At 48.6% G+C, this 13,363-nt stretch overlaps 1 protein-coding gene across 1 annotated transcript; it reads right to left on the bottom strand.

Annotated features, from left to right (window-relative positions):
* Positions 1-6,286: 6,286 nt before the first annotated feature.
* LOC119293549 lies at positions 6,287-7,493 on the bottom strand. The gene is made up of 2 exons (XM_037571997.1): positions 6,836-7,493; positions 6,287-6,522 (listed from the first exon to the last, which is right to left on the bottom strand). The coding sequence occupies exons 1-2, from the start codon at positions 7,222-7,224 to the stop codon at positions 6,510-6,512; spliced, it is 402 nt and encodes a 133-aa protein (XP_037427894.1). The 5' UTR covers positions 7,225-7,493; the 3' UTR covers positions 6,287-6,509.
* Positions 7,494-13,363: the final 5,870 nt, after the last annotated feature.

The following is a 13,363-nucleotide window of genomic DNA, read 5'->3' as shown; positions in this document are numbered from 1 at the left end:
TCCGTGTCTGGGGCCGAGAGCTATCTAGAAAATGAATTTCAAGGGCGAGCCTGCCCTTCCAAATGATGTTTGGCGTTTCTGAAGAATCAATATGGTGGGTGAGGATACTGGCCGCCGACAAGACAGCATGCCAGGTAGTCGCCAGGCTTGGATACACAGGTCGTGTGTGCTCCATCGACACGGAGGCGAAAGAAGCAACTGAGCTACTACCGCACACCAACACTCCTAGTGTGCAAGGTTGTGCCCATCAGTCTGACTTGGCCGCCTAAATTCCCTGGACACATTGTTCAGTACTCAGATATTATTAAAGAGTGCGATCATTTTACTATGGCCTTGAAAAGTTATTTTTGTATTTTTGGATCAGTAATATTATCATTTACTTTAGAAAACACAAATCATTGACCCTCTTAGTCTGTTTCATTTCATTTCTGACCTGTTAGTCTCTCAAGCCAAGGTTTGTGTACTTGTGTGGTGTGAGCTATTGTTTTTAGCTGTCATATTACGATTTGAAAAAACGAGGCATTGGTGGCGACTCATGCTCAAGTTTATTTTTGTGAACCTTGTTTATTTTGCTTAATGCATAGCTCTTTTTTCGTGACGGTTCTCCAAATTCTCCCCAAGGGGTTATTTTTAAGATGTGCTTCTAACGACCAAGTCAGGTTGTATTGTTTTTCCAAAGCATGGTGAATCTTTATAGGGTTTACATCTATACATCAAAATGCACGGTTCATATTTGATAGGGTGACTCTTGTTGTAGGTGTGCACAGTTCTAACAATGCAATTTGGAGGCTCCCATAGCGTAAATATACCTGATGCGGTGATAAACTTGACCAATGTCATTGATATATCAAAAGGCTCACTTCATATTTGATACAGTGAGTCTTGTTGCGGGTACGCATGGTCCCGACAATGTAATGTAGAGGTTCCCCCTTGCGTAATCTGGTTGATCTGCAATCGACTTGATCAATGTCATCTATATATCAAAATGCTCGCGTTCATATTTCATAGGGTGACTCTTGTTGCGGGTACGAACGGTTCTGAGCATGCAATCTTGAGGTTCTCCCTTTACGTAATCTGGTTGATGCACGATCAAATTGATCAATGTCGTCCATCTATCAAAAGGCTCACGTTCATATTTGGTAGGGTCACTCTTATTGCCAGTATGCATGGTTCCTACAATGCAATATGGAGGTTCCCCTTGTGTAATCTGGTTGATGCGTGATCAACTTGATCAACGTCGTCTATATATCAAAAGGCTCACATTCATATTTGATAGGGTAACTCTTGTTGCGGGTATGCATGGTTCCGACAATGTAAACTGAAGGTTCCCCTTGTGTAATCTAGTTAATGCCTCTTGTTGCGAATATGCACGGTTCGGACAATTCAATCTAGAGGTTCTCCTTGCGTGATCTAATTGATGCGATCGTCGATGTGCTCATTGTCATCTATACGTCAAAATGCTCGCATTCATATTTTATAGGATTGCTCTTGTTGTGGGTACACACGACTCGAACAATGAAATCTGGATGTTCTCCTTGTGTCATCTAGTTGATGTGGTCATCGACGTGCTCATTGCCATCTATACATCAAAATGCTCACGTTCATATTTGATAGGGTTGCTCTTGCTGCTGGTATGCACGGTTCCGACAATGCAATCTGGAGGTTCCCATAGCGTAAATATACCTGATGCGGTGATCAACTTGATCAATGTCGTCTATAGATCAAAAGGCTCACGCTCATATTTGATAGGGTGATTCTTGTTGAGGGTTTCCACGGTTCCGACAATGCAATCTGGAGGTTCCCATATCGTAAATATACCTGATGCGGTTATCAACTTGATGAATGTCGTCTGTATATCAAAAGGCTCAAGTTCATACTCGATAGGGTGACTCTTGTTGCAGGTATATGGATGGTCTTGGTCGTCGTCGGAGGATCATATGTCACTGCTGTCGTCGTCACTAGAGTCCGAGAGGACGATGAGCCCCTTCATCAAACAGAGCACCCTATCCTGCTGCCACTTCAACTGGGCCACCCGAGCCTTCTCCGCCGCTGCCTCTTTCGCCTCGCGCTCCGACTACTGAATAGCAAGCCGGAGTGCCATGACGTTCTTCCATTGGAGGCGGCGAGCGTCTGTCTTCGCCGTCGTGAGGGACCAATGGTAGACTCATACGAGGAGCCGCTCGTCCTTGTCGGGCTCTGCCCGCATCCCGCGGCGGCGTGCGGACTGCTCCACTATGTCTCTCTCCAGTGCCCACCGCCTTCGATTGAGGAGTGCGCGTGCAGGCCAGCGACATGGGCACTAGCACCCGCCGCCTCTCGCGGCGCGCGGGGCGCGCCTGCGATTGCGGAGTGCGTGTGTGGGCCGGCGCCGCGGGCACTATCACCCACCGCTGCACGCGTGGAGGATCGGCTAGCGGGGGAAGGGGACGGCGCGGGCTGCGCTGTCCTGTCATCACTGCGCGCGGGCTGGGAGGGTCGAGCTCCGGCGTCCGAACTGCACGTGTGCAGGAGCTGCGTCGATGCTCTAGATTCGGAGCTGCCGCCAGTGTCCACCTTGGAGCGCTCCAATGCAATGCTAAGGGCCATCCCGTCCTTGTAGTCAAGGTCGGAGCCGGAGTAGCTGTCGGAGCTGGATATCGTAGTGGATGGGATCTAAATCGGAGAGGGAGCGGAGAGGACAGAGCGAGAGAGTGTGAGCTAGGGTTCAAAGCGAAGTGCCTGGATTGTGGTTTTTGTGGGACAGCCATGGGGTGGTGGTGGGTCGGGCCTGTCAGGCGAACGCGCACAGGCACGCCCGGGCCACACCATATCCGCCATAGATTTGGGCAAGATATCAGAGGTGTCGGTCAGCCCAGTCGTTTGAGGGCGGTTTGAGATGTCCAGTTGTTTTTTTTAACTTGTCAGTGACCAGACTGCCAACCCGGACATTTTAAACAGGTAGATGTCCGGCTATAGATGATCTAAGAGCATCTCTAGCAGAACCCTTAATAATGGTCAAACCCTTATAATTTTTGAGTTTTAAGGTTTTGGTCGAAAAAAATGTCCAAAACAGAAACGTAAAAAGTGGTACAACCCGTAATTTTTTTAAAATGCATCGAAAATCCACGCCCGAGAGCTTTATGTTTGAAGGTTGGAATGCCGAACTGAGGGTGCCCCGTATACCGGTCAAACATCGTCAGAGCAAACACGCCGCCACAAAATTTGCCGGAATCCGCCCGAAACTCGCTAGAATTCATCACTGCACACCTGAAAAAGTCGTTGGATGCCGGAATCGATTGCCTCCTGTTCGAATTCGACGAGCTCGACCTCGCTGTGGCCTCGCGTGGCCTCAACCTTACCGCTAGAATCCTCTCGGCTCGTCCAGCAAAGGGGCACGGCTCTCGGCCCGCGTGGCCGGCAACGGGGCAGGGCGCAGCCATCGCGCCACGGGGCGCGGCCGGCAGGGCTGGGCAAGGCCGACGAGGACGAGGCCCGGCCGACTGCCGACGGTCAACGGGGCACGGCCGGTTGGGTGAAGGGACGGCGCCGGCTGGACTGGAGTAAGGAGCTCTTGCCCAGATTTACAATTTGTTTTACAGGATATGTTCGGCTGTAACTAAAATGGACCCTTAAAATGTTTTTTTTTTCAACCCTTATCCTATTTCTACAGTTTGTAAGTTTACGGTGTATGCTAGAGATGCCTAAAACCGCTATTTTGCATTTATCCTTGGCGGGTGTGTTAATAAACAAATGCTGATGTGATAGCGCCAAACTGTTATGTGTACGAGGACTAGCACGTCGGGATGAATCGAACGCGTATGCAGAATCTTGTGCCTGTCGGGGAGTGTTGTCTTCAATGTGTGAGCACGTGCCTCATCAAATGCCACGGGGGTTGAGACTAACAGGGATGGGCGGCTGTCTTTTACTGGTAGAGGCTGCCTGAAACTGCTGCGTATTGGAAAGTTTAGACAGGGGCGATCGCAGCAGCGGGCTGTCACGGATGTTAAGACTCCGGGCGGGGTCGTCTGACTATTACCAGAAAAAGGCTGCCTGAAAACTTCTGCCGAGTAGAAAGTTGTAGCAGCACACGTCGCTGCTTGTTGTAGCCGCTGGTGCTCATGACTTTGACCCCGTCGTAGAGGCTGGCTTCCAAGGCACTTGATGACCTTTTTAAATGGTGAAAACTACGTACGTGGTAAAAATGAATCAATGGGGCGTCGGCCTTCATCTACCACCGGTCTGCTATAGACTGGCACGTCAGCAGAGGACGGTCGGCGCAAGTTGATGTCGGCAGGGCTGCAAGTTAATGCATGTCACTGGTTACGTCCATGGGCGATAAAATGTTGATGATCGCCAAAAAATGAGGAGATGGGCAGCACGATTGGTGTCATTGGGGATAGGTGGCGAGGCAATGGAAAACGACCTTCGCGGATGACGGCACGGGTAACGCAATGTTTAATGCATTTTTGTCTTTGCAAATGCTCTCGGATGATACTACCTTCGATCTGGGTTATCGGTCTCTTTCGTAATTTGTGTTAAATTTTGATCAAAAATTAAACTAATAAAATGTTAATGCATGTCAACAAAAATTATATTGTTAGATTCGTATTTAAACATACTTTTCAATGATATAAATTTTATTGACATGTATGAATATTTTGTGAGTTAAATTTATGGTCAAAATTTAGCACAAAATACAACGAGGACCAATAAACCAGGATGGAGGTAGTAGATGGGATATGTTTTTACACTATGTGGATTATAAGGTCAATCACCGCAGGGCAAAAGTTTATATGTAAAAACCCAACAAACACACATCTTGATTAAAAAGATGTGTGTGGCTAGGTCTCAGTCGACCGCGAGTCAAGTGACAGAACAACAAAGAGAGAAAAAGAAAACTAAAAGGAAGGTTTTAAACGGATCTCAATGTAAGATCGCACGGATATAGCTTCGATTGAGACTTAATGAAGTCTCAATTGACTGAGACTTAGCAATCCGTTAAAAAAACAGTTTTGTTGAGTCTCAATTTTGTGTGGAGGGGGTGGATGGTCCTGTCAAGGCGATAAAGAGGGTGCAGATCACCGCCGATGCGGAGGACGACGAGATGTTGACATTGAATGTAAACTGTTTAGATGTCGCCGCAAAAATGATCATGCAATCTGTTCGGTTCCAGAGGTTGCAGGGACATAAAGATGAGTTGGCGGCTGCGGACTATGAGGATGCGGACGCGGATGCTGCCTACGCGGCGGCGACGACACCACCTTGTTCGAGGAGCAGAATGCCGGTCCAGCGGGGATAAAATTCACGGACTGCCGAGCTAATGTTCTTTTGGATTCGGGCATTAAAAAAACTAATCATACTTGTCTCTTTTTAGTTGTGATTGGGCATGCGATCCTGAGCTATTGTTATCTGGCGTGCCTTGTGGATCAAAGCACATTTGAATTTGAAATTACTGGCGGGCATATACATGATAGCGTTGGATGGCGGCATCCCGCATGTGTGTCCGTGGACTGGCCCTCCCTGTCCGAGAACGGGTCTGGGAGGAAATTTGCTGGTCGCCGTTGCAGATGCCCTAAGATCTTGCTGAAAAGATGATAAAATGGCCAGACCTGATGCAGAGGCATGGCTCGTCATCGGAAGCCTTACCAAAAGACTCTTCCTTCCCAAAGGGGTGTCCTTAAAGATGAACATTGATGCCGGATCACCGTCTGCTCTGAATCCAAACAATTGGACTTGCGCCACCAGACTGAGTAAGGCGGGTGAGATGGCGGTGGTAAGATAACGATGTTGCGTTCAAAGATGGATAACGACACCGACGTGCCACCGATGTGATGACCACATCAGCTAACCATAACGAAAAAGCTTCCACAAGTCCAAAACCCAGCACACCCCATCCCCATCGACTCGATCTGCCCATCTCCAACACAAGATGCATCACAGGGCACTTCCCAGCGTTCCCATACGCCAGCCCCCCACGAACACATAACATAAATACAGAAATGTTCATTTCATGGTGTCGCGTTATTCCCCCTGCCTTTTGGTTGGCAAAGTCAAAATGCAAACGCGCGAGTCGGGCGTCGCGACAAAACTGCCTAACAATCAAAATGAGGGTCGAAAAAAGGGGGGAAACGGTGCTTTGCCTAGCCATCACACCACGCCGGGTTGATCATTCCATATTCGAGGGGGCTTAGCAAAAACGGAGAAATCTCCACATATTTGCATTAATGATGCCTTTACCAAAAAAATATTTTTGGAGAAGAAGCTTTTGATGCTTTGATTCAGGCCATTTGTGACATAACTTGTTCATGATACTATAAAAGAGAAATGCAGGGTAGGGAGTCGGTAACAACAAATACACAAAAATGTCAACACGTGCGATCAACTTCGGCAATGGTAGATAGAGTGCAGGTTAACAATCAAGAGCGGCATATAAGGACATCTTTCTGCTCTGAAAAATGAAAATTATGCGCTCCCCTTCTCCATGTGATGGTTGCGCGTTGAAAATGTGCCGCAGAACTCAGCCTCCTATCTCATCTCCCGCACCTATGACAGTAACGATCAAAACAAAGTAATGTTAGAAACATATGAAGAAGGCCAACAAATTGTCTGGAAACTAAATGATCAAAAAAAAAATGCATCCAGCGCAGCCCCGCGGCGAAGAAGGATGCATATGCCGGACTTGCCAGGCCGTAGCAGCATGTAATCTGTGTCCTTAGCGTTGCTAAATGCATCCGGAAGCTGTCATACAAAAATAGTAATCCCACGGCATACATCATGTACAACACGCGTCTACCACTATGGCGCATGGGTCATCGTTCGGAATGCCTCGTTTCTTTGGGAAGATAGGCTTAGATACCTCGACGACCCACCGGTCACCGCGCTCTGCAGTGACGCGAAGACGGAACATGCCGAGCTCCTCGCCTGGCTCAGCATGCGCCTGAGGATGTCCGTCGAAGAAGGCCTTGTCGCTGTCGATGATGCGAAGCAGGTACAGACGGCGGAAGGGATGTGCTGGATGATGTCATCGCGAGGGAGCCAGTGACGATTTGTAGAGATGGGCCCCAGGATTGTACGCTTAGTGTATCCCCTTGGGCAGCCCCTTTCTCTCACGACGACTTCGGCGCTGTCGCATGCGAAGACGGTCTCGAAACCAACCTGCCCGGCGAGCGCCGCTACGACCTCCGAAGCCTTTGGAGCTCCCAGGAGCTCCATAGAGGCCTCCGAAGCCGAGGGAGGTGCCTCCATTCGCTCGCAGGCAAAGCCAACTGCACGATGACCCCAAGCATAGGGGGGCTGCGGTTTGCGATGAACTCCGCCTGGAACTCCTTTCTTGACGCCAGATAAAGCCACTCCCTCGACACCGCGCTGGAATGCAGAAGGCTCTTCAAGCCATCAACGCGACGGAGAACTTCCTCTACGAGCTCGCTTAAGGAAAGAACCTTGTGCGTGGATGCCTCACCGTCGCTTGTGGTGTGTGGTACGATGGCGGGCCATGGGTGCTGCTAGCGGAGGAATTGTTGTGTGGGGGCGAAAGTGATGATACTGGTGGTTCTCGCATGGTGGTGTATGTCCCTGCCGGTGCATGGCAAAAACGAGCATGTGGGGCCGTCTGAAAAACGGCTTTTGCTCGCCAGCATGCACCTATGGCGCGATACCCAACACAGTGTCACGGACGGATACGGGCAGCGGCGCAGGTAGGTCCAGAGCGTTTGACTAGTACCCAATCGTTGGTCATGCCATGGTCAAACAGCCATGCGCGCGCGAGAGGTGATGCCCGTTATAATTCTGCATGCACTACGGGGAGTACAGTTAGCATGCATGTGCGCACCTCCTGTGGTGCCCATGTATTCCTGTGAAAACCGAAAAAGAATGTTGTAACCCGCTGAAAATTGCATCTAGTTGCACGCCATGGGGAGAACTGCCTCCAGTTGTATCCAGATTACACGGGGAGAACTGCCTCTAGTTGCACGCCATGGGGAGTTTTAGTAGTTTGGAGCAGCTAAGTGCTAACACCTGAGCTTACTAATATTGAAAGAAGTCCACATAACCCCCTCAAATTTCAGAAACCGGCCACTTAACCCCCTCAACTCTAAAGCCGGGTATTTAACCCCCTGGTATTTAGAAAACCAGACAAAACACCCCCACACATTGTTATAAGCGGTTTCACTAGGCAGTTTTGCAATGCGGCATGAGTTAACAGACCTACAGAAGGAAAAAAAAGCTAAGGTGCACATAGGGCCTAACTGTTCACGACACCACTCGTACTGCCTGATGGTGCTGCTCCTGCTGCTTCATCTAAGCATGGGCGAGCAGTGGTTGGACGCCCGGTGTATCTCTTCAGCGGCCGACGTCTCTTGCTCCTCGTCGTTCTGCGGCCTCTCCTGATGTCCTTGTTGCTCGTTCTTCAGTGGCTCCTTCCGGTGGCTTTCCCGCTGTTTTTCAGGTGTCCTAGGTTGCATCGGTGTGTCAGATGAGGTGTGCTCATGTCCTAGGAGGTTGTGCTCTGTGCCTGTTCCAGGACTCGAGGTCGGCATCTCTCCTGCTCTAGAGTGAGCGTCTCTCATGTCCGTCGGCGGCGCCTTTCGATCCAAGGCGAGAGGGTAGGGTCCCTCTACGGTGAGAGCGAAGGAAGATGCTTGGATTCCTCCATCCTTGGACTCGGTCATGTCCACAACTCCACTCTGTTTCTGCAGATCCTCGTTGTGCTCATGCTGCTCGCAACTCTTGGTTCTTGTTTGCTGCGGTCGGCGGCGTGTACTAGCTTGGGCTTCCTCTTCTTTATGTTTGGAGCTAGTATTCTACGTTGAGTTGTAAGCTTCCTAGGATGCTCCCTTCTATCGTTCGACCGATGTGCTTGTTGTTGTGTTGTAATTCCTGACCGGTTGATGGCTTTGTTAATTCAAAGCCGGGCTCATCGCGAGCCTTCGTTCTAAAAAAAGCACTGGTTGGAGTTGTTCACAGTGAGAACGCGAAGGCTTCTCCGAAACTGGCACTGCCTGTGGCAATCCTATCATTTTGAGTGATACGTTCGTTGCTACTAGGAGTAGTACTGAATCTGACAAAGCAAAGATTGATAAGAACCTTGTGTACGCGTGTGTGTGTTGCCTTCCCGCCGGCTGCGTGATCAATCAACCGGCTCTATTGTGCATGCATATGTTAATTGATGGGGATAGATAAAGCTAGCCACATAGCAGAGTCGTAGCAAGGATTGAGCGAAACCGTCAGCATGCTTTGTTGACGTCGTCCCCTGTCGCCGGAGAGTGCTTGGTTCATGGATGCATACAACGTGTGCGCGTGGTGGCATGGAGGCGACCAACTGCAATTGGTCTCGTGTGGAGATATAAATCAACGTTGAGATGCGAGTGAGGGCGAGTAGATGTTGCATACGTCCACTTTCATGGCAAGGAAGCACGCCCGAAACGATGGCGTTGAGTGTCGATCGGCACTCCATGAGAAATCATGTGGTTGCAGGCCCGGTGGATAAAACCGCTCTCAAAACCACCTCCAAAGCTATCAGGGGGTGTTATGTCTGGTTTTCTAAACATCAGGGGGGCAAATACCCGGTTTTAGAGTTGAGGGGGTTAAGTGGCCGATTTCTGAAATCTGAGGGGGTTATGTGGACTTCTTTCTAGGTTTGCTTATATATATATATATCTTTACCTACTAATAAAGCAAATAGTGCTTCTGGTCGTCCGTCATAGAAATTGCCCTCGAATTTGGCATAAATTACCCGCCATGCCATCCATAAGAAACATGATTCGGATTTATTTCAAAATCACCGCGGGTTTATTTCTTACAGGGCGATACACTTATATTACACAATCCTCCGGTAGTGCAATGGCCATGGCGTCGGCCTACCACGCAGGAGCCCAGCGTTCGATCCCTGGTTCCTACACCTTTTTGCCACGCAGGTCTTCCACCCCCGCGCGCTAATAGGCTGGCCCATAATTGGCTGGGGGTGGGCCTGTTTACTATTCTTTTTTTTTGCTTTTTATTTCCTTATTTCTGTTTTTATTTTTTCTTATTTAAATTAATTCAGGATTTTTTAAAGAATAAAATTCCGAAAAGCTGCGGGATTTATTGAGAAGTAATAAAATATTCATGATTTCAAAATACTTTTTGCATATCATAGAAAAAATTCAGAATATCAAATAGATGTTCATGAAATAAAAAAATCATGATTTTAAAATAATAATTCAGTAGTCTGAAATTAGAAAAAAATGTACATGGCGTGCCTCCTCCTCCTCGACGCGCTAATGGGCCGACCCATGTGCGGCTGGTTGCGCCTGTTTTCTGTTTCGTTTTTTGCTTTTTACCTTTTTAATTCTGTTTTTGTTTTTCATTCTTTACAATCATTCAGGATTTTCAAAAGAACCAAATTTCAAAAAGCTGCGAGATTTATTGAGAAATCATAAATTGTTCATGATTTCAAAGAAAAATCGCATATCATAAAAAAAATCACAATATCAACTAGATGTTCATGAAAAAAATATGATTTTTTTTTAAAATCCAGTATTCAAAGTACATTCTGGAATTAGAAAAAAAATATACATGATTTTTTTGAAATGTTTCCAAAATTAAAACAGGCCCGTAAATGATGAACAAAACGAAACATCGCCTGCGTCGAAGTTTTAATAGGGGATCTGTAGAGGTCAATTTATGATTTTATTTAGTCCCTCGCATCGGGTAAAAAAAAGGTTTCCATGTTTCGTACGACGCTGAAGCCAAAAAATATTGACACAATTTTCTATGGGTTAGTTTTTGTAAACTATATAAAATGACTAAATGTCTTTTTTGCCTCCATACACAGCTATGTTTATTCTGGTACCATGGTAATTGTTATGACAACCACCGCTACGCTAGGTCAAGATTATATACATCATTCATCAGTCTAGCTTAGGTAGGGTTCATCAATGCAGTTTACTCAGCCAAAACTAATTCGTTGTGGCGCCTTAAGAAATCAAATCATGGTCAAACCATCACTTTTTTTTGAAATGACTTTTCAAAAGTCTCTTATCTCATCATGACATCACTTAGACATAGTTTTTGAAATGACATTTTAAAAGCCCTTATCTCACCTTGGCATTTTAAAAGCCATTATCTACCACTCCCGCATAGTTTGATAGCTTTTCCTCCCATTGCAACGCACGGGCATATTTGCTAGTATATATATATATATATATATATATATATATATATATATATGAAAAAGCAAAGTTATGAAACTTCCCCCGGGAGGCTGCAATCAGAAACGCACATTGTCCCTCGTGATCTGGTCCCTCCTCTTTCCTGTTTTTCATTTTCTATATATTAGGTGATTGCCACTTATTTCCTTATATAGAGCAAAGTGGACCACGCACCGCTGTTCATAGCCCAGTAGCGACAGTCATAGGCTGCCAAAGTGGCAGCTTGCCAGTCCTCGGCCCATGCGCCTTCGGTGCCGAGCCTGACGAAAGGTGCATGGTCAAATGTTCTGCCAAGCCCGAGCAACCTTTGACTTCAATGCCTTTCTCTCTCATCTAGCTCGTCACCCCTCAAAAAAAAATCTCACCCCTCGTCTTTCCCTAAAAAAAAGCTCACCCCTCGTCTCTTTCCTCTCTCTCTCTGATCCATCCACTTTCTCTCTCTGCCCCATCGATCTTCTTCTCTCTCCCACAGTCCCACTCGGTGCGGGCTTCTCAACCCTTTTCCTCTTGTTCCTCCACCGTCGTTGGCTGCAGCCCTACCCGACGTTGGCCAGATCCATGGTGTCCTGACGTTGGCCAGATCCATGGTGTCTTGTCCTCTATGGGTGACGGCTTTCCAATACTACAACCCAGTCGCCCACGCTGTTGGCTAGGGAGATTCACGATGGAGGCTCTACGCCGTCGCCCGTCCAGGAGAGATGCAGTAGCCAGGGAGGCTCTACGCTGTCGCCTGTCCAGTCCAGGAGAGATGCAGGTTTTTTATTGCTCGTGTTGTTGGATTTGTGCTTGGGGCAATCATGGCTTGTTGCCACTGCATCCATGGATTCCAGATTAAATTTTATTATGATTGATGGTTTGTCCACCCGCTGTCCAAGATTGTTTATTCACTACTGCTTTTCATGATCCATTCCCTTGGATTAGGCAAACAGATTTGATTTTGGATTTGTTGAAATAGCCACCGTCGAGGCAGTGTTTGATTTAGTAAACATCAGCAGTTTTTTCATACTGAGAACTTGGTAACATTAACATGATTTTCACTATGAGTTCAATTTCATACTGAGAACTTGGCAACATCAGCAGTTTTTTTTCTTACGGAGGGTCAAGCACCGGCCAGCATCGGAAGCCAGACTTTGGTTTTGTCCCTCCTTCTAAGCACCCGTTGTTAGAAGAGAGAGAGGGATTATTGCGAAATATGATGGATGTATTATTGAGTCTTGAGGGTGAGTATATATTGAGTACAAGACTTGGAGGGCAAGACGCCACGAATTACAAATCCTAGACTACCAAACATTTGTAACCTAAATATATCTCTAACATCCCCCCGCAGTCGTAGCGGTAGCATTGGGAATAACAGGGGCGACGCTGGCTACAGGCCGGTGCTGGAGGAAGACGAAGGGGGTGGACGGGTGGCGGCGGCTAGGGGGTAGCAGCAGCGGCGGCCGAAGAAGAGCGACGACAGTGGCTAGGTTAGGACCGCAGCGGCGGTGCTCGAGGTAGGCGAGGAACCCAACAACGTGACGAAGACCGGCGCAGACGGTGGCGTTTTCGCGCCGAGGAAGACTGCACTACGTATACCACGGGAGGTCGACGTGCGGTGACGACGGAGTAGACCGTGGGTCGCAGCCCTACAGCCCGAAGGGGCGGCACATCGGCGGTGCACAGGTCGTTGCAACCGTGGGGACGACCTCGGGGTGGCGGTGGTGACCGCAGGCCGCGGCGCTACGGCCCGAAGGGGCGGTGCAACGGTGGATCGTGGGTCGGTGCAGCTACGGAGACGGTCGTGGGCGGCGACAAGGACCACATGTCGCGGCACTGCGGCCCGAAGGGGCGACGCAGTGGTAACGTGCGAGTCGGCGCATCCGTAGGGAGAACCACGGGGCGGTGACGCCGTGGCCCAACGGGACGATGCAGTATCAGCCCATTGCTCGATCGATGAAGAGGCGTGCTGAACTCGGAAACGATCTTCACGGGACCCGTGGGGTGCGTGAAAGCAACTGGCCAGGTCGGTCGCGCAGTGTGGATGAAGTGGATCACGGGCGTTCCAATCACTCGCGAGGGCGGTGTAGCTGGTCCGCGTGCGTCGCGCGGCCGTTGTGGACATGGGACCGTGCGCCAAGCTGATCGCATGTGGTCAGTATGCGTACTGCGCGATGAACGAGCACAAGCCAATATATCTCTAGCACCCGCGTCCAGCTGTC

Source organism: Triticum dicoccoides, chromosome 4B (assembly GCF_002162155.2).
Source record: "Triticum dicoccoides isolate Atlit2015 ecotype Zavitan chromosome 4B, WEW_v2.0, whole genome shotgun sequence".
Classification (NCBI taxonomy): domain Eukaryota; kingdom Viridiplantae; phylum Streptophyta; class Magnoliopsida; order Poales; family Poaceae; genus Triticum; species Triticum dicoccoides.
Note: the sequence above shows the minus strand (reverse complement) of the source record. Positions and strands in the feature narration are given on the sequence as shown.

What these genes read in the sequence shown, in the direction of transcription:
- LOC119293549 (XM_037571997.1), bottom strand. Translation starts at nt 7,224, where the DNA reads ATGGAGGCACCTCCCTCGGCTTCGGAGGCCTCTATGGAGCTCCTGGGA.